The sequence below is a fragment of the Colias eurytheme genome, chromosome 10 (assembly GCF_061535395.1).
Source record: "Colias eurytheme isolate Ceu_HAF_F1 chromosome 10, ilColEury1 Martin Lab GWU primary, whole genome shotgun sequence".
NCBI lineage: Eukaryota > Metazoa > Arthropoda > Insecta > Lepidoptera > Pieridae > Colias > Colias eurytheme.
This window is the reverse complement of record NC_142989.1, coordinates 3,059,777-3,083,239: the sequence shown is the minus strand read 5'-3', so window position 1 is coordinate 3,083,239 and position 23,463 is coordinate 3,059,777. Positions and strand designations below refer to the sequence as shown.

The following is a 23,463-nucleotide window of genomic DNA, read 5'->3' as shown; positions in this document are numbered from 1 at the left end:
AGTATAATCTGATAACGTACTTTTAGTCAAGTAAAAAGCTAAAAAATAATTATTAAATCTGGCGGTTAAGGTACTTTAAAGGAAATTTAGCGAAGTAGTGTTGGTTAGACGCTTTCAAGTTATGGAATCGCTGAAAATTGTGTTACTTAACGGCTTACAATATTTTCATATATTAATAACTATTAATGATTCTTAGACAGAAAGATAGAGAATTCTGAACTCTATCACCCTACATTTAAAACTGAAAATTGACCATTTGAGGGTTAACGGCTTTTTAGTTAAAGGACGGCAGTATTGGTAGAGTTTTTTCAGAAAACAAAGTGCGCACGCGCGGGCGGCCTCCCGCATCGTTCATTGGGCGCGGATTTTTTGAATTATTTGATATCAAAAAAATTGGTTGTTTGTAAAGTAGGTTTACGATCGAGATGTTTACGTGATAACATAATGCAGTGGCAGCGCTCGAGATGAAACGGGAGATCGGTCCGTCTCTCTCTCGTTATACCTGCGATCGCGCTCGTGAGGTTTTGGTGTGACACAAGTTTATGAACATGTCACCCGACTAAAACGATTTTAAAAACGTTATCACGTTAAAAATTAAAAAAATTCAAAATTATCTATTTCTTTCCTTTACATAAACAAATTTGTGATTGGAACACTACTAGTAAGCAAATAAAATGCTTGTGTCAGGAGGTTCCGCTCTTCCTTAACACTATTACAGAAACAGAAATAATACAATATGAATGAATACAATGCAAAAACATAAAAGAAAAGAAAGAATTTAATAAAAAAATATCGGTATCGGTTGATTTATTATCGGCGATACCGATATATCGGCTTGCCGATATATCGGCCGATATATCGGTATCTGTATCGGTATCGTTACATCCCTAATACTAGGTCCAAGATTCCTTTAATATTATATTGTATGTAAGTATTACCTAGATACAATACCGTTTACATGTAACAGACGGTAAAGCACCTACAAACCATTTACACTTTACAGTGATATAATAACATCACATAAATTAAATGGAAACGCTGTCTCTAAAATAATTTAGTGGGTGTTTATAGCGGGGTCTTAAGTGCCCCGCCGCGCTAGTAAAAGGATCCATTGTTATGTACAATATTACAAATGTTTGGGTGTCATCCCGGTGACGTTTGATGTGAGAACAAACCATGCTGGTGCACTCAGCACGCCAAAACACCCTCTTTTAATTTTTCTCGAATGAAATCTGGAGATCGAGTTACTTTTACGACGTTTTTACTTGTACAAATGTTGTGGGACGAAAAATTATGTTTTAGATGTTTATTTAATAATCTTAAAAAGATCTATGCTAGAAGGAGAAATATATCTAGATTTAAAAAGGATAATAGCGTTTGACCTATAATATTTTTTTCAGTTATTTAGGTATGCCGTAATTGAAAAGAAATTGTTTCGTTAGAGAATAAATTATAAAATAATATATGCCTGGGTGAAATATATGTACAGTGCGACACTATTTTATAAGTACATAGTTGTAAGTGTAGGTAATGTATTTTTTAAGAACTTTTCATATCTTACCTTGACAAACTTAAATGGGTAGATACCAACATATAATATTAGGTATCTACGTGTTTTATTTTAGTCTGTTAACCCAGCCGGATATATTCAAATTCGAAACATCGTCATCGTTGCTTAAATCCAAGATGCAAATTTTAATTAATACATAATACCTAATTAAAGAAAATAAGACGTTATTAGCTAAATGCGCGACGAAATCTTGATTATTATTAGCGCCAAATCGTGGTTCTAATTTCAATGTTTACTTTTTTTTATACAACGATAAAAAATATTCCTGCCTGTGATTTAACCGAAGTTTTATATAAATATTTGAGTTTAATTTACAAGCCGCTCTCGTTGTAGCTGATAGCCTTTTTTCCACATTAGAGACGATGTCGATTTACGATTAGTGTAATACGTACTAATAACATGATGTATATACCTATAGGTCATAGGTGTATGCTTTTTATTATGTTGCCGAGAAGTGAGAACTAATAGCTATGCCTATAAAAAAGTTTCACCAAAATTCGTCCAGTAGTTTTTGCGTAAGGGACCGACAGCGGATAGGTACACCCAAAAATATAGTTTTTAGATTTTTGTCTCCGCTAAACTGTAAAAGTATTGCATGGATTTACTTAAAATTTACTTCTAGAGATAGCTCGAGACCTGAGGAAGGACATAGGATACTGGATAAGTATTATCTCGGAAATCTCACGGGAACGGGATACGCAGGATTTTCTTCGACTACAACGGCGAAGCGGCTGGCGGAAAGCTAGTCCGAAATAAAAGACGAACTTCGTGCCTTGATATCCTGAGTTTTTTTTTTAAAGATTTAATGGTTTGTTAAAATAAAAGCAAATATATATTTTTACATACATTTATTTCAAAGAAATAGTTATAAGTATGTTCTAAAAAGATGATTTCAGTTTAACAATTCATTATCCAATTAGTTTTCATGCTACATAATTTAGGTACTAATTTTATACATATAACTTTATTGTTAGTCTCCGATGCCTATTTATCTTGTGTAAACTTATATAAGTTTTGTATTTAGATCTATATTAATCTAACAGCATGCAAATTCTGACACATAATTGCTCTTGTCATCAATACTTATTTTATTGCTGCAATAAATCCTTTGTTACAATAATGTTACTGTGTGTCTTGTATAAATGTACTAAAAATTCAGAAATCTTCTTCAGTGCCAGTTCAATAGCACTGTCACACTATTATAAAAACGGAATATTTCATCTTCCTACATTTTTCGTCTAATAAAAACTCATGCAGATAAAAGAACATCCCAATTAATTTCATTGTTATAGACTTCCCTTTCAAGCCATAGTTCATAGTTTTCCTTAAACTCTTCATCAAGATCAAAATTAGTGTCAAGTACACTATTAATATCTTTATCGACAGGTGTTAACTCACTTTCCTGATCTGCCATTGTACCATACCGTCGTCTATTAAACCGATCAACGCACGCTCGTAAAGCGCACTCTTCGTCTTGAAAGTCCCATGGACGAGCATCTACATCATTGCCAAAAGCCCAATCATCATTCAATCTATGCCGTACCTTAGAATAAATTGCGCTGATGGTTTTCATATTCGTTTTTCGCCACTGTCGTCCCAAATACTTAGTCTGCATCTTTAAAAGTTTCAACACGTAAAACTGCATCAAAGCATGTCGTACTTTTAGCGTGCGTTTTAATATAGGTGCACTTTTAAATACGACAAGCATCATAATTCTTGCGTTTTTCCACTTTGTCAATTTATTTAAAATCCTCAAGAGATTAATGCAAGAAAATACATTCCTCCAAGAGTAGAGCACTGATGTGTCACCAATATCCAGACATTCCTTTGTCAATTCCGGCTGTTCGCCGATTACACAAGCAGGAAAATCAAATATGGGAATGGTATTCTTAGCCCCAACATATGAAAGAATATTTTGATTAAAAAACTTCAAAACTAGAGGCATGCAGTTTGCAAACACCAAATGTTGTGACATATATTCAAATTGATACACATGATTTAACTTAAAATGTTTCAAAAGTAATAAAAGAGTAGCAGTTACAGCTTTAACAATGATTTCTTTATGTCTATTCACATCTATGCCAAGCTTGAGTGACTGGAGTACGGTCATGGGCATCTCTTCTGGTAATAGATCTGCCATAATATTCATAGAATATGTTTTTGCTGTGGAAGTTGGTGCAGCTGCCAACAATATTTTCAGTAATGCAATCATATACTGTGGAAGATTAGGTAGCACTTCTCTGTAAAGAATTTCGGTTTCGTTCTGCTCAACTTCTTTTTCACCTTTAGTAAGAGGACTTCGTGCAATTTCAATTTCTCTCTCTATTTGAATTTCTGCAATACTTGTGTAAATGTGCTTTTTCAATACTTCTATACCTTCATGGATGGGTTGTGGTAATCCTGCAACTGTTGAACGATCACCTGGTAAAGAGTATCCAACAAACTTTACTCTTACATTGTCAAGAAAGTTGTCAATATCCTTTTGCCGTACTTTAGATTGCCAGGGAAGACTTCTAGGCAGAGGAGGTGGTGGTGGAGGACTATCGAATCGTTTAAAATACATGTAATATGGACAATTTTGATTTGAGTTTTGAGATCCTTCTATAGGCATTGACTGAAACTCCATAGAGTAATCTTCAGATCCATTACTTTGTTCTTCTTTCTCAACAAACATTTGTTCATCAGACTCATCTAAGGAGGTTTGTTTCATGAATGTTTGTCTTCGTAGAGCTCTTTCATTCTCTTTTAACTTTCTCTGATTTGGGTTCTGGTTCTCTAGCATGTCTCCAGCACTTGGTGGGGGAGAACTGGCTCTCATACCTTTGATCACTTCAAGAGTATCTTCCATGACTGGAGACAAATTATATTTTTCGCGCAATCTAGCTTTTCTCTCTTTTAGCTCTTTGATGCCACCTAAATAGACAAGTAAAACTTTCCATAGCAAAAGCAAAACTTTTTTCATAGGAAAATGTGGTGCTGTGCCTGCGCCCAAGTGGGTTACCATATTCAATAATTGTACAGGAAGTAATTCTTCACCAAACGGTGTACCAAGTTCTTCTTTAAAGGTCTTTATCATATGTGCATACTCAGTATTGGGATTATTCTTTTCAGTTCTCATATGCTCAGTTATTAAATAAAGTACTGAAATAATAACTCTCAAATTGGTAGAATCGGCTAATGATTCCGCAAGTTTCCTTGAAGCTATAGTTGTATTGCTTCTAACGATTTCGAGATTCAATAACTCCACAAAAGCTGCGAATGTACCCATTTCATACAACATGAATATATTTAGACGAGCCCACTGTGCCTGTTCAGCATCAGATTGCATTTCGGCCCAGCATCCTTGAGCTAAATACAAGATGCATCTAGTCGCTCGCATCCGCACCTCACTAACTGCTATATCTAAATGTTCTAACAATTTCATTATAACCGTACGCCGTTGTTTCTCAGTAAGCCTTTGCCAACTAGGGGGATAGTTAAATTCTTCCATGATATCTTCAAAAGCCTTTACGTTTAATTGAAATTCCGGATGTTCTGTGTAACTATATAATTCAGCGATTTCGTTGGCCTGTGTATCACAATCATCGTAGACGAAATCTAGTTCAGGGCTCTCCATATCATTGACACAATCGCCTTCTTCCATGGGGCGGCGCACATCGGGCAACTTTGTGCCGCCTCGTCGTCCATTTCCATTAGTACCCATTGTGAATGTGTTTTCTTTATACGGAATTCACATTTTATGGAAATCAAAACCTTCTGTTTTTTACTCACAAAAAATCAATCAATACTCAAGTGTCAAATTTCAGTGTTTTTTTTTTTCATTTTGATCCCAATTCCCATGCAAACAACTGTCAAATTGTGTTGTGCTTCTTCTACACGGTTTTCCCACAGAGTAAGAAATATATTAACTAACAATATAATATTATGTAACTGAATTGAGATTCGCGTACCTATTTGTGTTAAGGCTAATGTAATAAAAGGTAAAGGGTGCGATGAGACCGGTTTATAAACGGCGAAATTGTTAAATTTGCCTTTGACATAATCACGGTGTTAATGTGAGCGAATTATACTAGAACTCACAATCTATATATTTTTGTAGAACACTTACTGAAAAACTATCATAATTTATTATGTCTTTTTTCTAGCTGATGATTTTATCCACATTAAAAAATCCACCTGATCTTACCGATTTTTATAATCTGGATTTAGTATCTTTGGCAAAGAGAATTATATATCTTCTATGTACCTAAATTTCTATAATCTCTGGTCTCAGTTTTTGTCTTTTGAGGCCCAAAAATTTTGACATAAATTTTTTGTTGACTAATAAAATAAGGTGGGGGAGATTATTGTGATTATTTAATTTATAACAATTTATTTAACAACGTAATAATAAATCAATATCTTTTTATTTCAGGATATAAGCTGTCATAATCTCTCTAGTTTATATAAAATCTTACGTTCCTGGGTTTTACTGAGCAAAGCTCGACCTGCAGGTAACTTAGTTCTATTTTACTAATTTTTTGAATTGCACACAGGCTGCACATGCAGCCAGGATATGAAAGAATATTCATAAAGTATTCATATTTTTGCAGCTTCAAAATGGCAGAACTAGCTGCGCTATTACAAACGGAAATACCTGAAGGTCGTAATCACCTCACGGATAGTCATACAAATCTGGAACGGGTTGCTGAATACTGTGAAGCTAATTACTTCCAATCTGAGAACAAGCGACTCGCTCTTGAAAGCACAAAAAACTATACTACGCAGTCTCTCGCAAGTGTCGCCTATCAAATAAATACACTTGCATACAACTTCCTGCAACTCTTGGAGTTACAAACCATGCAGTTAGCCGAGATGGAAGGGCAGATGAATCATATAGCTCAGACTGTTGCTATTCATAAGGAGAAGGTAGCACGGAGAGAAATTGGTGTGCTAACAGCAAATAAAGTGACAAATAGACAGTATAAAATCATTGCTCCAGCTAATCCTGAGAAACCCATTAAGTATGTTAGGAAGAGCATTGATTATACAGGTCTGTTAAACTTTAAACGTTAACTAAAACATTTTACAATTATGAGTGATTTTATGAACAAGTTTTAGTAACCATTATAGTCTAATTGGTTCATAAAATGTAGTAACACAACCCCAATATTAACCAGTCTGTATTCTGTTAGTTCTTAAGGTTTTTTTATTAGGTACACAGACACAATGGAAATCCTTATTTCTTACACACCATTTTTGCTTCACTTGCTGGTTTGTATGTAACCAACTCCTTAAGACTATAACTCAATTCACTTTAAGTGACAATACTATAATTTCATTAGTTTATTTTATTAAAATGTGATTTGTATGTTGTTTTAAATACACTGCAATAACTACACAGTAACAAACTATCCAATATTATTTTCCTACAGCTCTAGACGACATAGGCCACGGTGCTCACTGGAACAGCGGTATGAGCGGTACTCCCCGCGGCCGTCGTTCGGGATCCGTTCCTGGTGCCGCACCACTCCCCGCACCCACTACCAAACCCCCCACACCACCAGCTGCTGTTCGATCTGCGTCCGCGTCTAATACTGGCACGCTCGGACGTGGTACTTTAGGTATTCATTTTATAGTTTACTAGCTTTCCACCCGCGGCTTCGCCTGCGTTTTCAAAGAAAAACCCGCATAGTTCCCGTTCCCGTGCGATTTCCGGGATAAAACGTATTCTATGTGTTATTCTGATGTATAAGCTATATTGTGGTAAAGTTTCATTCAAATCCATACTTGCAAACTTTCGCCTTTATAATAGTAGTAGGATAGATATAGATTATAGAAAAATAAAATAAACATAAAATAAAAAGAAAAATAAAATACTAAACAAATTTTATGTGTTGTAACTTCAATCATTGGTCCATTAAAATATAAATGGGTACTGTGTCAACAGTCATTTTTACACGAGACAAAATCTAAATACTGCAACTGAAATTTATGATAGAATATCAATTAATATCAAGTGTTAAAATGATTGCTCTGTATAATTAATTAATGAAAAACATTAGTCTACTTTTGTATTATCATAAATAATGCAATTTATCACTTATTCTTTTATGTAAATTTAATGTTTTATGTGAATACATAAAATACTAAAACCCATAAACAGGTAAATCATCCCGCGAGTACCGCACCCCACCGGCCGTCGCCCCGCCCCAAGTGCCATCGCACTACGCACCAAACTACCCTCGCAGACCACCTGGCTACTCTACACTACCTGTCGCTCAACCACAGGTACCGTTACAAATTATATGAATAACTAGCGGTCCGCCCCGGCTTCGCCCGTAGTACATAATTACGTTTTCTCTACATAAGAACCATCCTCGTACTTCAAGGAATATAATAAAAAAAGAATTATCGAAATCGGTTCAGCCGTTCTCGAGTTATGCGCTTACCAACACATTTTGGGATTCATTTTTATATATGAAATAATAAATTATGTTAAAGAAATCAAATAAGAGAATGAATATAAATTCAACAACTAAATTGTTCAATTGTTGGTTTGTTATTCATGTTATGTCGCCTGTTCATGCTAACTAATTTAGATGAAATGAAAAAAAAAACAGGATTACTTGCAAACTGCCACTCTGTATACTTGAAAAACTGTAATTTTATTCATACATTTTCTCAAAATTAATGAAAAAAAATCATAACAGGAAATTTAAATAATGATAAACAATTGCGTTTTTATTCTAGGTTGGAATGGTGCATCCGAATCAACACCAATCTTCCACAAATTATTCACAACAAGACCTGCACGCTAGTATGCCTCGTAAGTATACTGGTTTAGTAAATTGAAGTGTGTTGCATTTATTATTTCAATTGAGTAATTATTTTTATAACAAAAAAATATGTACAGCTTAAATTTGTAATGAAATACAAGTTGCTAGATACAAATTGTTTATTTACAGCACCTCCATCCCCATTGATTGGATCGGATGGTGAGCACAGCCAACACTCCATGAGCCTGCCCGGTCAGGTATGTTAATTTTGATGCATATAAAGTGTATTTGTTAATATCGTCCCACGTGTTGTTTACGCCATGAACGTGCCATTACTTATTAGTTATTAGCAACATCTCGCCCGTGAATGTCATGAATTGTTATCTCGTATGTTACCTTCACCAACGCGTTGTTAACATCGTCTCGCGTGTTATTAACATCATTTCGCGTGTTGTTAACGTTATCTCGTGTGTTGTAAACGTTTACTCGCGTGTTGTTAACGTTATCTCCTGTGTTGATAACGTTTACTCGCGTGTTGTTAACGTTTACTCGCGTGTTATTAACGTTTACTCGCGTGTTGTTAACGTTTACTCGCGTGTTTTTATTAACGTTTTTTATATAATGTTATTATCTGTACATTATTTAGCGCGCGTCATCGTCGTCGGGCGGCGGGTCGGCGCGCGGCGGGTCGGTGTCGCCGCCGCTGCCGCCGCCGCCGATGGACGACGAGCTCGCGCACGACGCGTTCGGCAGACCACACCACATGGGCGTGAGTACAATTGACTCCACTGCCTCCACTCCAATTGACTGTGTACTATAGAGGCGGCTGTGAACATCGTCGCTGCACAGAACACAATTGCAGGTGTCGCGGGAAGCAAGAGATGGGGCTAATCGATTCTTGCGCATCTTGCGACTGCGCCATAAAAATACCATAAAAATTGGCGTCACCTGTATATTTAGTGCAGTACATTACATTAATTTTCACATTACTACACTAAACTAATATTTGTTTAAAATTTGCAGAACAAAATGGGTACTCAATATACAAGCGCGGTGCCAGCTATAGTGCCCGATGAAGAGGACTTGCCCGGATGGGTGCCTAAGAATTACATTGAAAAAGGTAAATACTAAATTAATTGGCATGAAATAAACTTTTGTTTTCATTGAAAATACGATTAATAAAATTAACTTCGTCAGTACATTACAGTACATCCTAATCCTGCCTGACAAAACAAAGATTCATACAATCATTATATTATTAGATTACTTTGATTATAAACTATACAACAAGTATAAAATTTCTAATACTGACATTTCATTTCTACTATTGTGCTTAATAGTATCACTCACAACCTTCCCTTAAATATTCAGTAAAAATAAAACTTCCATTCCAGTGGTAGCGATATACGACTACTACGCGGACAAAGAGGACGAGCTATCGTTCCAAGAGAGCTCAGTGATATATGTGCTGAAGAAGAACGACGACGGATGGTGGGAGGGGGTCATGGACGGGGTCACGGGATTGTTCCCCGGGAATTATGTGGAGCCGTGTGTTTAAATTTATGCGTTTTATGAGTAATTTTTAGAAAAAAAAGACGGGTTGCACTCCGGCAGTGCCGGCAGAAGTGAAAACTTGATTATTAACGTTGAGTATGTTTGATATTTTGGAATGGTATCCGTCTTACGCTTTTTCGATCAGGTCACGTCCTGACGCGAGTTTAAGATTTTATACCCATTACAGAAAAAGTGCTCAACGCCCTTCACTTTCACTTCAAAAACAAACAATGGAAAGACGCGGTTCGAATACCGCCTCGTGATCGATTTTTTTTATTCTCTTGTTGAAAAACTAAAATCATGACTTTATATAAAATCTAAATATAATATTCACATGTAAAACGCAATGGTGTTTGGCATTGAAATAGCCACTACACCTGTAGATATCCTCTAAGAAATGTTTCTGATAAATTCTCCTCAAGAGAATCAAAAAGATGAACTTAAAATTATTTCAACCACATTTGGGAGTTGTAAGTATCATGTTTTTAGAGTTATAACGACTTGTTATGTATAACTAACTTTTTACCGACAGCATTCAGTTTTCCAATTTAAAATAAACAATGTGGCATTTATTTATATTAATTATTGTACTTTATTTTTAGTATGTTAAGTAATTATATCCAACAAGCTTGTTATTACGTATTATTAGTATTAAGTGAAATTTTATAACTATGTTGTAATCGTTCTATAAAATAATTTTGGCTTATACATTCTTAAATATAAGTATTTTTTATCTTAGTATTCATAGGTTTTTCATTGGATATTACTTATTATTGGTACATATTTTATACTTTTTTGCACATTTCTGTTATAAGTGTGCGTATTTCCACACAACAAATAAGAGATTAGATATAAAAATGGTTTTCTACTATAGCTATTAACTAGTTGTTAGACAATTTCTTTATATAGAAAATGAAAAATTACTTCATAACCGATTCCAATAGAAATCATCCTGTTTAGTCTGTTCTCAATAGTATAAGGAAACTAGTGTACCATGAGAAAGAATTTGTATATTATTAAGTTCAGTTAATTGTCTTATATAAGAAATAGAGGAGGTATTCAGAAATAAAACGACTTTTTCACCATATTGTATGTAATTAAATGCTAGTTTCTTACACGTAATTAATTTACATTTATAATTAAATTAATATATGCTTACTGTGTACACAATAAACGAATATACTAAAATAGTGTTTTAATCAATCAACCTTAATAAAACCCAATAATGGTTCAGGACATGGTTTAAGATAGATGTTACATAGGAATGCTGCTTATTATAAAAAAGAAAACAAAATCGTGCGTTTCCATCATAATGATAAGTTTCTTAGAACGATCTGTAGCAATTTTTTTATATTAATGTAACTTGAATGATAAAAACATCTAGTTATTATTGTCATTGAAATATCTTTGGAAAAGAAAATGAATATATCACCCGCGCAAAAGAAATTCTGTTTCTCTCTTATCTCAAACCTCAATACAGTATCATTCCATCTCACAAGGTAATTTTTATCAATTTTAGCAATAATTGCAAAAAATGACAAAACATGGAACCATAGATAAACAAATTTCACTTCAGTCAAAATAATGAGCAAGCAAGTTTGAATTTAAAGTAATTATTTTTTGCACAAAATCACCTTGTGAGATTTGACCACAAGTTTTATAAACAGTCTATTAGCGAGTTATTGCTATTGAATAAACTTCTTAATATTGTTTCTTATAAAAATTAAGTAAACATTATCTATACTTAGGAAAAAAGTTGTGTTGAAATGTCACTATAAGCTAGTATAGTCCAAAATCTTAAAATAAAGAAGTTTCCAAGAGTTAACAAAACTTTATCCATAATAGAAATGAATGGGCTTATAATTAACATAGAATTTATTCCTTATCATCAATTTCCATATTTTCCGCAGTAACAATGTCTTTTTCCTTATTTTCATCGTCTGTTTTTTGTTCTGTTTTTACTTCTTCCTTGGTTTCCTTGGTGTCTGTGCTTTCATCACTTTTAACGCTATCTGATGCGACTTCGGGTTTCTTTTCTTTTTCTTCCCTGAAATTATTTTAAATTTTTAGATTCTCTGTACATTAAATAAACCGTTTTCCTTTTTTAGGGAACATGTTGGGATCATGGTTGCAACAAGACATTTGCCCAAAAATATATGGAAATATAATTCAATATTAATTTGTTTCATGGGTTTCACGCATTTCATTTTCATTTTCTATTCAGTTCTTACAGCATTACGTACAAACTTAACTCAGACAGTTAACAGAAGTATTATTAACAAGTATTGAAAATACATCTTTCTGATTCTATGCAAAATATTATACTCACTTTGTAGGTCCGTTAACAACTTCTACGACGTCATCATCTTCATATTTAATGTTAACGACGGCATCCACTTTAGTCTTTATGCTCTTCAATGCCGAGTGGAATATTTTTGAACTAGCCTAAAATCAAGTAAAAGAGAATAAATTATTATAGGAAAAAAATAAATAAACGCAGTTTAACTCAGGCCCCGGAATCACAGACACAATAGAAAAACTATTGTGTCTGGGACCGATCGGGCCGCTTGGGGCTCAATGGGTAGATAGAGAGAAATAGATTTTGTGATTAACATTAATGAAATGTTTTCTACATTTATTTTGATGATTTTTAGGCTATTCATACAATTGTTGTCATGTGTTATACATGGTGTGATCGTTAAGCGTTCACTCTATTACTATTACACATATAAAAAAACCAAATTTTAATGTGCACGCGGGACGCTAGGCAAGGATATCAGCAACATCAACATTCCGCATACGTCAAACCCACATGATAATATGAGCACAATACTATAAAGGTGTAATACATAGAAATCTAAATAACAAGACACTAGAAGTCGTAAGCGCGCGTGACCTTGTCGCCACTCAGGTGACTTTCACATCACCAGTGTGTTCGTCACAGTTCAGTTGCTATGGAGACGTCTGTGTGTAAACATGGTGTGTTTCAGCATTTCCCATTGCGGAAATTCTTCCACAAGTTGTAATTATACTAATAAAGGAATAATATTTCATCGGTAAATATTTTTTTTAGAAATAATGCCGTTTTTCCTTAAAATTATAGAATATTTACAAGTATTACGAGTGTCACCATAGTAATCGAAATAACAATGAATGACACAGTTTCAACCTTATTGGAGCAAAAAGAAACAAAACGTCTCATATACTTAGGGATGTTATTCTAAAATAAACCGTAAATTCGTGCGTTAGGATACATATTAAAAAGCTTAATTTAATATTTTAAGTTAGTTTTCACTAAAATCAAGTTGTCCAATAAAAGGCATAGTTTACTTGTGTGTATTGTTTAGCTATCTGTTTAAATGTGTTGATTTTGGCGACAGCGGTTTTCATACGAATTATGACATTATAGCACTTCTATGTGTCTTGTTATTTAGATTTCTATGGTGTAATACCAGTAACCGCGCGGGGTTCAGGGGACCAATCCCTATTATTCTATATTATAGAATTCGTTAAGTTCTATACTGTGAATCATAAAGTGAAATATGTATATATATTGCGAATAAAAGTTGTGTTGTGTTGTGAAAATAAATAATTTTTACTATATTTGTGTTTTTGAAGTGAAAACTTCTTTAGCGGCGTTGGGTATAAAATCTTAAGCTCGCGTCAGCACACGTGGCCTGATCCAAAAAGCGTAAGACGGATTTTTTTTTTGCCCTTATATTCCATGCGTAAGACGGATACCATTCCAAAATATCAAACATGCTCAACGTTAATAATCAAGTTTTCACTTCTGACGGCACTCCCGTAGTGCAACCTTTTTTTTTTTAAAACACAAATACACCACAAACTAAGAGCACTGACCATGAGCGAGGCGATGCGCGCGCGCGCGGCGGCCAGGCTGGTGGCGGCGTCGTGCAGGCGCTCGTGCGCGCCGCGCTCCGCCTGCTGCGTGTGCGCGGCGGCGGCGCGCGCGGCCCGCGCCTGCGCCTGCGCCGCCTGCAGCGCGCCCCGCAGCCGCGCGCGCTCCGCCTGCCCGCGCGCCGCGCTCGCCACCAGCGCGCCCACGTCCACCACCAGACCCTTGTACGACACCACGCCTGACACACGCACATACTTGTACTATGCTATACAACTATCAGTTTTTACACTAGACATAGACAAAGTCCCTTTATTGGGTGGGGCAATAAATAAAGAAGGCTCTCTGCATATCACATTTTTTTAACGTGATAACGTTTTTAAAATCGTTTTAGTCGGGTGACATGTTCAGAAACTTGTGTCACACCGAAACCTCACGAGCGCGATCGCAGGTATAACGAGAGAGAGACGGACCGATCTCCCGTCTCATCTCGAGCGCTGCCACCAATAAGACGTTATCACGTAAACATCTCGATCGTAAACCTACTTTACAAACAACCAATTTTTTATCTATACTAATATTATAAAACTTAAGAGTTTGTTTATTTGAACGCGCTAATCTCAAGAACTACTGGGCCGATTTGAATTATTTCAGTGTTAGATAGACTATTTATCAAGGAAGGCATAATATAACATCACACTAAGACCAATAGGAGCGGAGCAATGCGGGTAAAACCGCGTGGCATAGCTAGTTCTAACATAAAATTTTAAAATAAACATTTATCTCATTCCTGAGGAACATGTATGATAAAAAGGAAGCCAAATTAGATTTTTTGTTAAAAGAAGTTAGTTTGCAATTCAAATTGTTGAATCAAAAATAGAAAGATAATATGAAAACATTTTACTCCAAATAAGTTCAACATGATAATTATATACATATTTTCAACGTTAATTATAATAAAATTATGTACAAACCAGTTCCACTAACATCCTTGGTGGCCACCGATGATTCCGAATCTTCTTTGTCTTGCACAAACACAGGAAGTAAATTGCGGTTTCCGGACGCTATTACTGCTTCTAACTCCGCTATCTGTTGTGTTAAAAATAAACTCATTTAACAATTGTTTTTAATTATAGACTTTAGTAATATGTAGAAAAATTACACAATTTTTGAAGTGAAAACTTCTTTAGCGGCGTTGAGCACTTTTTCTGTAATGGGTATAAAATCTTAAACTCGCGTCAGGACACGTGACCTGATCGAAAAAGCGTAAGACGGATACCATTCCAAAATATCAAACATGCTCAACGTTAATAATCAAGTTTTCACTTCTGCCGGCACTCCCGGAGTGCAACACGTCTTTATTTTTTCTCAATTTTTTAAAAACCAAATAAATGAATGTGAATATTTTTAAATAACAAATGAATATGAACATTTTAAAGTCTTGTAGTTTTAAGTTTTTATTTTGTGTTTACTAAATGCACTTACATGGGCAGGCACTTCATTGCTAAGAATGGTTGTGTCCAGGGGAAGGTCTTGCATAGCTTCAACTGATCCTGAAGCCAAATCTTTGATTGCTTGAAGCAGAGTCCTGTTGTAAATGGAATAAAATATTATTTATCATCATAATATTTAAACATTTTGGCTAATAAAACGATCATAAAACATATTCAGATTTATTATTACAAACTAAATTAAATACTTAGTTGTTATATTTTAGTCAGCAACCATGGCCAGAATTAATTAACCATTGTCACCCAGAAATATAACTTTCTATTCAATAACACAGCATCATTAATAAATACAACATAAAACTTACTTATAACTGAAGCTATCCTTAACACAGACTTTTTCGAGTACGGCTCGTATCTGTGATCTCGACAATTGTAAGCCGAGGCTCATGAACAGATTCTGTAGGTCCTTCTTAGTGATGTTTCCACCGCGAGATGTATCGAAATACACAAGGGATAGTAATAGATACGGGTCAGGGGGTAATTCTACGCCGCGGCTGCGACGCTTCGGCGAGTTGCTGCGGTCGTCGTCACTATGGGACTCCTGTCAGAGGAATTTATGATAAAATTATTATTTCGGATTATCTATACTAATATTATAAAATATAAAGCTTAAGAGTTTGTTTGTTTGAACGCACTAATCTCGGGAACTACTGATCCGATTTGAAAAATTCTTTCGGTGTTAGATAGCCCATTTATCGAGGAAGGTTATAGGCTATATTTCATCACGCTACGGGCAACAGGAGTCGAGCCACGGGGGTGAAACCGCGCGGAGCAGCTAGTAATAGATATAGTTGCAACTTTCAATTTAGTTGGCACTTGGAAGAAGGTATAAATTTTATAAGTTAGAATTGAAAAGTTGCCAACATTGGACTTATCACCATAATGTCCTAACATTTATATGATTAACATTCTCAATAATATAATCAAATTAAATATTTTACATTTTAAATCAATTTCATTTAATTTTGATGTAAGTGTTTCCAACATATTTTGAAAGATATTAAGATGGATGCTGATGAAGTGTGGCACAAAAACTTTCATTAGTGGAATTATTAAAAACTCACGCGTCTATCGCGACGTCTGGCATCGCGTCTGTCATCTTTTTTGTCTTTATCCTCCTTCTTGTCCTTGTCTTCTTTCTTATCTTTGTCATTATCTTTCTTCTCTTCCTTTTTCTCATCTTTTTTGTCTTCTTTCTTTTCATCTTTTTTATCTTCCTTTTTCTCAGCCTTTTCTGTAACCTTTTCCTTAACCTCTTCCGTTCTTTCGGGTAGAGTGTACAGAGTTTTGTAAATGTAAAAACCGAAGTCGCGCATGAGCATCTCATTGAAAAGTTCGGCGAATACAAAGAGCTAAAAAGCAAGTGATATTTTATAACATAAAATATTATTAAGTTGTCAATTGAATGTTCAAGAAACAAATACAATGTCGAAGAAAACCAGAGTACTTTTATTATTGAAAAGTTAAGAAGTACGACTTTAAAAATTAAACTACACATTTAATGTTTCAAAAATAATGCTGAAAATCAATGTACTTACCTCAAAACTGTGCTCTTTATTATCTGTGACACGGTAGTCAAGCAAAAGGGAAAGTGTAGCAACACTACATCCGAACTTGCCACCTTTCGCTGCTGCCGATGGGTGCACTATAATGTGGGCGTTTGTGGGCAGCTCGTATTTATTCTTTAGTACCTGCTTCTCTTTTTCCAGCTAAATATAATATAAATATTAATATACATACTAATATTATAAATGCGAAAGTAACTCTGTCTGTCAATCACGCTACTACTACTGAACCAATTTGCATGAAATTTGGTATAGAGATATTTTGATACCCGAGAAAGGACATAGGATAGGTTTTATCCCGGAAATCCTACGGGAACGGGTTTTTCTTTGAAAACGCGGGCGAAGCCGCGGGCGGTAAGCTAGTATTAATATAAGTTAAAAGGAATATTATCTGATAACTTGTTAAGATAGAAATAGAGACTACTTCAAAGTAAAAAGTATCAAGCTTCCTAGTTCCGATGCCAAAGTATTTAATGTTTGTGTAAAGTAAAAAAGCATATATTTTAAATTGTCAACTTCTTATTAAATCCATATCAGTCAAAGTATGTATATGCGTGTGGTATTGATAGCAAAATTACAATTTAATAAATTTTCATGTATCAATGATTATCACAACTTTGAAAATGGTGTGAGTCCTCACTACGCACTATTTTCATTTAAAAAACATACATCTAGGGATATCTTAATCTGAGAAAAATCATTCTTACCTTCTTCTTTTCCTCCTCAATTTCCTTTTCAGTTTTGGGTTTATCTTTCTTTACAGCTTCTTTATCATCCTTATCTTTGGCATCTTTCTTTTCATCTTTGCCGTCTTTGCTGTCTTTTTCCACAGTTTTCTTTTCAGTGACTTGTGGAGTTTCCTCTACAATGATTTCTTCCTTCTTGTCATCGTCTTTAATTTCGATATTATCAGAAGGCTTCTCAGGTTCAGGTTCATCATCATCCACAACTTCCATCACATCTTCGCTTTTAGAATCTTTTTCTTCCTCGGCTTTGATAAGTTTTGATAGCCGTGATACCAATTGCGCGCGTAATCCTATGTAAATCAATAATGAGGTATAATATGACAATTATGGTGCATTAAATGAAAAATAGTCACATTAAAATTAAAAATATTGTTATACATGTTTCAAATGTACGAAATATTTACCTTTACAGCTCACGTTACGCGCACGTAATTCTTGTCTCAGCTGATCCACTTTAATTGTCCTCAAATCGATCTTCGAATAATGCGTAGGTTCAGGTTTGTCCTCTTCGTCATCATCATTCTCATCAATAGTTATCGTACTGTCATTGAGATCCTTATTTTCCTAAAAAATAAGAATTCAAAAATAACCCTCGAAATCCAGCATCACCAATGCGTCAAATGACTTTAAAGAAAAAAAATTGTTTTAAATTTGTTTAAAATTAAAATTTAATTCCTATCCAAAAGCAAATACTGAGTGCGTATGTTGAAGGCAGGACATCATTGCGTCAACAGTGCGGCGCAAGGCAGCCCGTGAGGTCCTCGTCATTCAGTAGCACACGCGGCGGGAAACAAAACGAAACAAAACTGGGAACAAACAATTTGGGATTTGTCCGCGTCGGCGTCCGCTGGCTGGCTCTGCGGCGTCTGCGGGGTCAGCGGGGTCAGCGGGGTCGGCGGGGCCGGCGGGGTCGGCGCGGCGGTCGGGGCGGGCTCCTGCGGGGGTTGCGCGTCGCTGTCGCCGGACTCGGGCTCTTTGAGCGCTCTGACGGCGGCTTCGCCGGCCGCCTTATAATGATCTGTGAGCGTCGTCCACTCGACGCAAGAGGGCTGCACGGACCACACGTCGGGCAGGAACAACACCACACACTCGAGTCGCGATTTGCCGCCACTGCTCTCGCGCCAGTAGTAAAACTCCACCATTCGGTACCTGCGCGGTCAACAGTGTTAATAATAGATACTCACATACGGCTCCCAGCATGGACACACATCCTCTACGCGAATATAAGCAGCGCATTGGTAGGCCGGTACATCGCTCGGCATCCAATTACTTGCACCTTTACCGATGTACTACCACCTTTTTACTATCACATATTGAATGTGTGCTGTACCATGTTTCATTTCTCAGATAAAACCAAAAGTTTCTATATTTCACGATAAATCATATGAATAGATTGGATGATGAAGAACTTGTAGAATCTTTTGGTTTATATGTTAGAAAAATAAGACACAAACAGTCTGAAAGGTGAAGTGTCTTATAAGGTCGAAATATAACGAAATTAACACTTACCACTGTGTGCAATGAGATAAATCAATGCCAGTGAGAGCTTTGCAAGTTCTAATGGCAGTTTTGACTAAGACTCCGGGATCTTTGTCAGGATTTTCTCCATCATGTGAAGGACTCCATGGTCCACCTATAGCAAAATTTTCACCCCCTTTGCCTTTTTGCCCTACAAGGAATTTTATAAGCCTAGTGGGATGTAATGGTGTTTTACTACTACGTTTGTCCTTATCATCAGTTTTTGTGAGTCCACATTTTTGATAAAGAGTCTCCAGTGTTGGCATACTAATAAGCATAACCTAAAATAAACAATTAAGTATTAGTATAGCACATTATTAACTATTTAAAGGAGCAATTATTGAAAAAACTAAAACATTACCTTAGCTGAAAATCGATAATCTGCATCAGGTGGTTCAAGTATAGCATCATTTGTATTGGGATTAGGTATATCCTTGTCCATTATATGATACTGACATGTGTTGTTCAAAGAAAATGGTGTCTGAAGTGGGAACGTTTCACCCCACTTAACATGGGCATTGAAGAAATCAGATGGTACATATAGATTATTGTATCTTTGAGATAATGCTGGTACATCCAATTTTTGACTGCAATAAACATACTAGTATTAATTAAAGATATTACAATTCATAAAAAACAATGATGAATGATATCTAAAATTTGTTATAGTCCAAATTTTCTGGTATACCTAAGCTGTAATTAATTTCCAACATTTACTTTTACCGTTTTCAGTATTATAATTTAGTATAATACTTACATATCAAGTGGAATCCTTGGTACTCTCACCATATACTTGACAGGGGATGGTTGGTGTACCACAGGGCGTTTGCGTGGAGGTGAATCGCGACGATTGCGACTGTCGCGACGATCTCGGGATCGTGAACGGCTTCTTGTACGTGAACGTTTCTGCAAAATCACTCTAATATTACACATAAATCCTATACCAAATCCATACTAATATTATAAATGCGAAAGTAACTCTGTCTGTCTGTCTGTTACTCAATCACGCCTTAACTACTGAACCAATTTGAATGAAATTTGGTATAGAGATATTTTGATACCCGAGAAAGTACATAGGCTACTTTTTACCCCGGGAAATAGGATAGGTTTTATCCAGGAAATAACACGGAAACAGGAACTATGCGGGTTTTTCTTTGACAGCGCGGGCGAAGCTGCGGGTGGAAAGCTAGTAATGTAATATGTTATAAATGATATTCCTTCCAAATTCTCTTGTTAAGACAGATGTAGTTATGTTAGTTAATGCAGTTTTTAAATTCATTAAATTAGTTATTAGATTATGATGGAAATATGTAATTAATTTTTAGGGTTCTGAACCTCAAAAGGAAAAAACAGACCCTAATAGGATCATTTAGTTGTGCATCTGTCTGTCAAGACCCTTTTTCTCAGGAAGGTGGAGGGATCAATCTGAAATTTTGCCAACGCAATAAAAAGATGCGGCCGTATGCTTCAAAATTTTGACCTTCACAAGGAAATAAAAATCTATAGTTTTAAATAATCAATGAAAACACGAGTGTTGAAATTTAGTAAAATAGTACAACTACAGGAAATATTATTGAGAGCATACATTTAACATTACAACATAAGAGTTTGCTTGTTGCCCACGTTGTACGAGTCCAACTTGCACTTAGTATAATATGCATCTGCTTTATTTTTGAGTTTCTCAAGTATGATATTCTTTAAGTCATTTCATATTATTTAATATTCTTATTGGTTTTAATGTGTTACTGAATATGTATGATGGTAGAACACTTTTCCACATATTTAAATTTTCAAGTAAATCATTTATTTCAGAACATTACTTCAATAATTGATAACATAAACAACAGAAGTAGAACACCCTAAGGAGTTAGCTTAGAAAAATATTACACAATGACTTTAGAGAATTGAATGTTTACAATAACATACCCTATCATCTCTTCTTGAAGGGCGGTCGTCACGGCGATCATCACGTCGGGACATACTAGAAGATTTCTTTGGAGGTGGTACAGCATTATAAACATTCGATTTTGCATTACTTCCTTTCTGATTTGGGCCATTTTTAGGCAGAACCTGAACGCGAGTTGCATTCCATTTGAAAGGCATGTTGGGATTATATGTTGCTTCCACTAGAACTCTGTCGTTCAGCTTCGGAATGACTCCTTTAGCACAAACCGAAGTTTGGTAGAAAACATCATGATCCACAAATCCAAAATCATTGTGTGTTTTCGTTACAGTACCGGTAAAAACACGTTGCTCATTCCCTTGTGGAGTTTGATTCGTGTTATTTTGATACATATTTGCATTCATTGCACGTGGAGTAGGGTATGCTACAACATTACCCGGGTACATTTGACCTTGAGTCATTTGATTCATCGGCATTTGACCCGCCATCGACATCGCCATTCCACTTTGTGCTTGCATCATACTTGGATTAAACACAGCTTGAGTTTGTTGAAACGGCATCATGCCCTGTTGTGACATCATGGCATTGGGATCCATTATTTGCGGATTCATGCCGGTTATGTTTGTATTAACATTTGACCGAGCCCACGGCGGATTTTTAGTACCACTTCCGGATTGCATTTTATAAAACTAGTGCTTAATAATACTGATATTTACTTTTAAAACCAATTTATAAAGATTTAAGTTTATTTAGAATTATGAAAAATACCACACACACAATCTCTTGATACGCGAGACGCGAGCAAGGATGAATCGCGATTCGCGGGACGCGGGGCCGGGGGTGGGCAACCGGTAGCAGCGTAGTGTTACCAGCTTGAATAATTTAACAAGCGTTCATTACTTCATTTTAAAATACAATGTTTATATAAACATACTCGATCCGACCGCCTGTTGTTATCTTTTAACTTAACTACATATTTGTTTAACCTTCTTTGACTCTTTGTACTTTTCTATGTGGTGCGCAATAAATAATTTTTGCTTGTTTGTTTGTTTCGTTTGTTTCACACTTTGTATATAGTATATTATTTTATTATCTGTGGAAATATTAAATAATAATCTGTGTTCATTTTTCGCAACATCTTTCAACCGTAGAGGGAGAATGTACTAGAGACGACATCGGCGTATACCCGAACGAGATGGCGAATCCTTACGTCAATGTTGCCAACTATTACAAAAACTTTTTATCCGAAAAACTGGCAAAATATCTATAAATGTTTGGGTATTTTTTTGTAAGATAGGTTTATGAAGAAAAAGACAGATTTGAAAAGATTTTGTTATTTATTAACTTAACTAGCGACCCGCCCCGGCTTCGCACGGGTGCAATGCTGATACTAAATACACTACAGAAAAACTGTGAACGTTGTATATAAAAACATAGCGGCCCGCTCCGGCTTCGCACGGGTATAAAATATATAGCCGGGCGGCCGGCCGGTACAAGCGCGGATCCAGGGGGGGGGGGTCATGGGGGTCATGGGCCATGCCCCCCCCTGGGCCATGTGCACGACCTAAGTGGACCACTAATTTAATATTAACTTTTGAAATTAACAAAGTAATATTGTTCAACATGATTTTTTATTAACTTTTGAAACATAAAAGTAATATTATAGAACAATGAAATCAATTTCAAACGGAAGAGAATATAGGTAACAAAAATTAGAGGAAAAGTTATTTACGATCGATCTGAGATCGGGATTAAAAAAACTATAACTGCGGAATAAAGTTTAATGGTAAAGTTGTAGGTATTTAAAATATTTATTACAACTTTTGCTTTTACACTTCTCGCAATTAACCACAAATATCGAAATATCCCAGTTCATATATTTTTTATAAAAAAACAAGGCTAAAGTTTAGATATCATTTCAATCAATGGTAAATAATAATAGAAAATACAGTAAAATTAGGACAAAAAAGGTCAAGTGCGAGTCGGACTCGCGCACCGAGGGCTTCGAACAAACCTAATTGTTTTATTATGTTGTATCTTTAAATGTTGCTTGTAGCAATTTTTTCTTTGTCTGTGCTATAGGACGTGGGGAGTACCTTGTAGGTTGTGATTCCCTTGCAAGTAGTTGCTAGTTTCAGAATATGCGGTTTTAATTGCTATTTCTTCTGATTCAGATTCAAATTGAATTTGAATCAGAAGACAGAATAATATCTTATAAAACAGATACGGGAATAATTACGAAAAACATGAATTTTTTATTACATTATATAAAAAAAAAAATTAATCTTATAACCCCTTTACTCATGAACGCAAATGTAATGTAGGTATTCAATAATTGATATTCACATCAAAAACTTAGGTCTATTATACCTTTAAGCAGTAATAAAATCAAATTTCTATGTCAACGCAATTAGAAGATACAGCCGTAAATGTAGTCTAATAAAAACGTACTGGAAATAGTTCAAATTAAAAGCAAATTAAA

The 23,463-nt window shown here is 35.4% G+C and overlaps 3 protein-coding genes across 3 annotated transcripts; 1 reads left to right on the top strand and 2 right to left on the bottom strand.

The window, feature by feature from the left end:
- Positions 1 to 2,405: 2,405 nt before the first annotated feature.
- Positions 2,406 to 5,396, bottom strand: Strip (striatin interacting protein). Its single transcript, XM_090106299.1, has one exon. The coding sequence runs from the start codon at positions 5,271 to 5,273 to the stop codon at positions 2,820 to 2,822; it is 2,454 nt and encodes an 817-aa protein (XP_089962425.1). The 5' UTR covers positions 5,274 to 5,396; the 3' UTR covers positions 2,406 to 2,819.
- A 423-nt stretch (positions 5,397 to 5,819) lies between these two features.
- On the top strand, positions 5,820 to 10,686 carry Abi (tyrosine kinase Abl). The gene is made up of 10 exons (XM_090106715.1): positions 5,820 to 5,903; positions 5,985 to 6,063; positions 6,163 to 6,602; positions 6,985 to 7,173; positions 7,716 to 7,840; positions 8,303 to 8,378; positions 8,518 to 8,585; positions 8,975 to 9,097; positions 9,352 to 9,448; positions 9,723 to 10,686. Exons 3-10 carry the CDS (start codon positions 6,170 to 6,172, stop codon positions 9,884 to 9,886), a joined length of 1,275 nt encoding a protein of 424 aa, XP_089962841.1. The 5' UTR covers positions 5,820 to 5,903; positions 5,985 to 6,063; positions 6,163 to 6,169; the 3' UTR covers positions 9,887 to 10,686.
- A 271-nt stretch (positions 10,687 to 10,957) lies between these two features.
- LOC149905069 (cell division cycle and apoptosis regulator protein 1-like) lies at positions 10,958 to 21,824 on the bottom strand. The gene is made up of 15 exons (XM_090106714.1): positions 21,005 to 21,824; positions 19,836 to 19,984; positions 19,440 to 19,665; positions 19,070 to 19,359; positions 18,379 to 18,709; positions 17,965 to 18,124; positions 17,522 to 17,850; positions 16,788 to 16,958; positions 16,314 to 16,601; positions 15,555 to 15,790; positions 15,224 to 15,326; positions 14,713 to 14,827; positions 13,744 to 13,979; positions 12,212 to 12,327; positions 10,958 to 11,929 (listed from the first exon to the last, which is right to left on the bottom strand). Exons 1-15 carry the CDS (start codon positions 21,659 to 21,661, stop codon positions 11,758 to 11,760), a joined length of 3,579 nt encoding a protein of 1,192 aa, XP_089962840.1. The 5' UTR covers positions 21,662 to 21,824; the 3' UTR covers positions 10,958 to 11,757.
- Between the last annotated feature and the right edge of the window lie 1,639 nt (positions 21,825 to 23,463).

Excerpts from the sequence above, each read along its gene's own strand:
- LOC149905069 (XM_090106714.1), bottom strand. The coding sequence starts at position 21,661 with ATGCAATCCGGAAGTGGTACTAAAAATCCGCCGTGGGCTCGGTCAAAT. Across the intron at positions 17,851-17,964 it reads GCGTAACGTGAGCTGTAAAG|GATTACGCGCGCAATTGGTA; the intron begins GTAAATATTTCG and ends TGATTTACATAG. Across the intron at positions 15,327-15,554 it reads AAGGATAGCTTCAGTTATAA|GACTCTGCTTCAAGCAATCA; the intron begins GTAAGTTTTATG and ends CATTTACAACAG.
- Strip (XM_090106299.1), bottom strand. The coding sequence starts at position 5,273 with ATGGGTACTAATGGAAATGGACGACGAGGCGGCACAAAGTTGCCCGAT.
- Abi (XM_090106715.1), top strand. The coding sequence starts at position 6,170 with ATGGCAGAACTAGCTGCGCTATTACAAACGGAAATACCTGAAGGTCGT. Across the intron at positions 8,379-8,517 it reads CCTGCACGCTAGTATGCCTC|CACCTCCATCCCCATTGATT; the intron begins GTAAGTATACTG and ends GTTTATTTACAG. Across the intron at positions 9,098-9,351 it reads GCAGACCACACCACATGGGC|AACAAAATGGGTACTCAATA; the intron begins GTGAGTACAATT and ends TAAAATTTGCAG.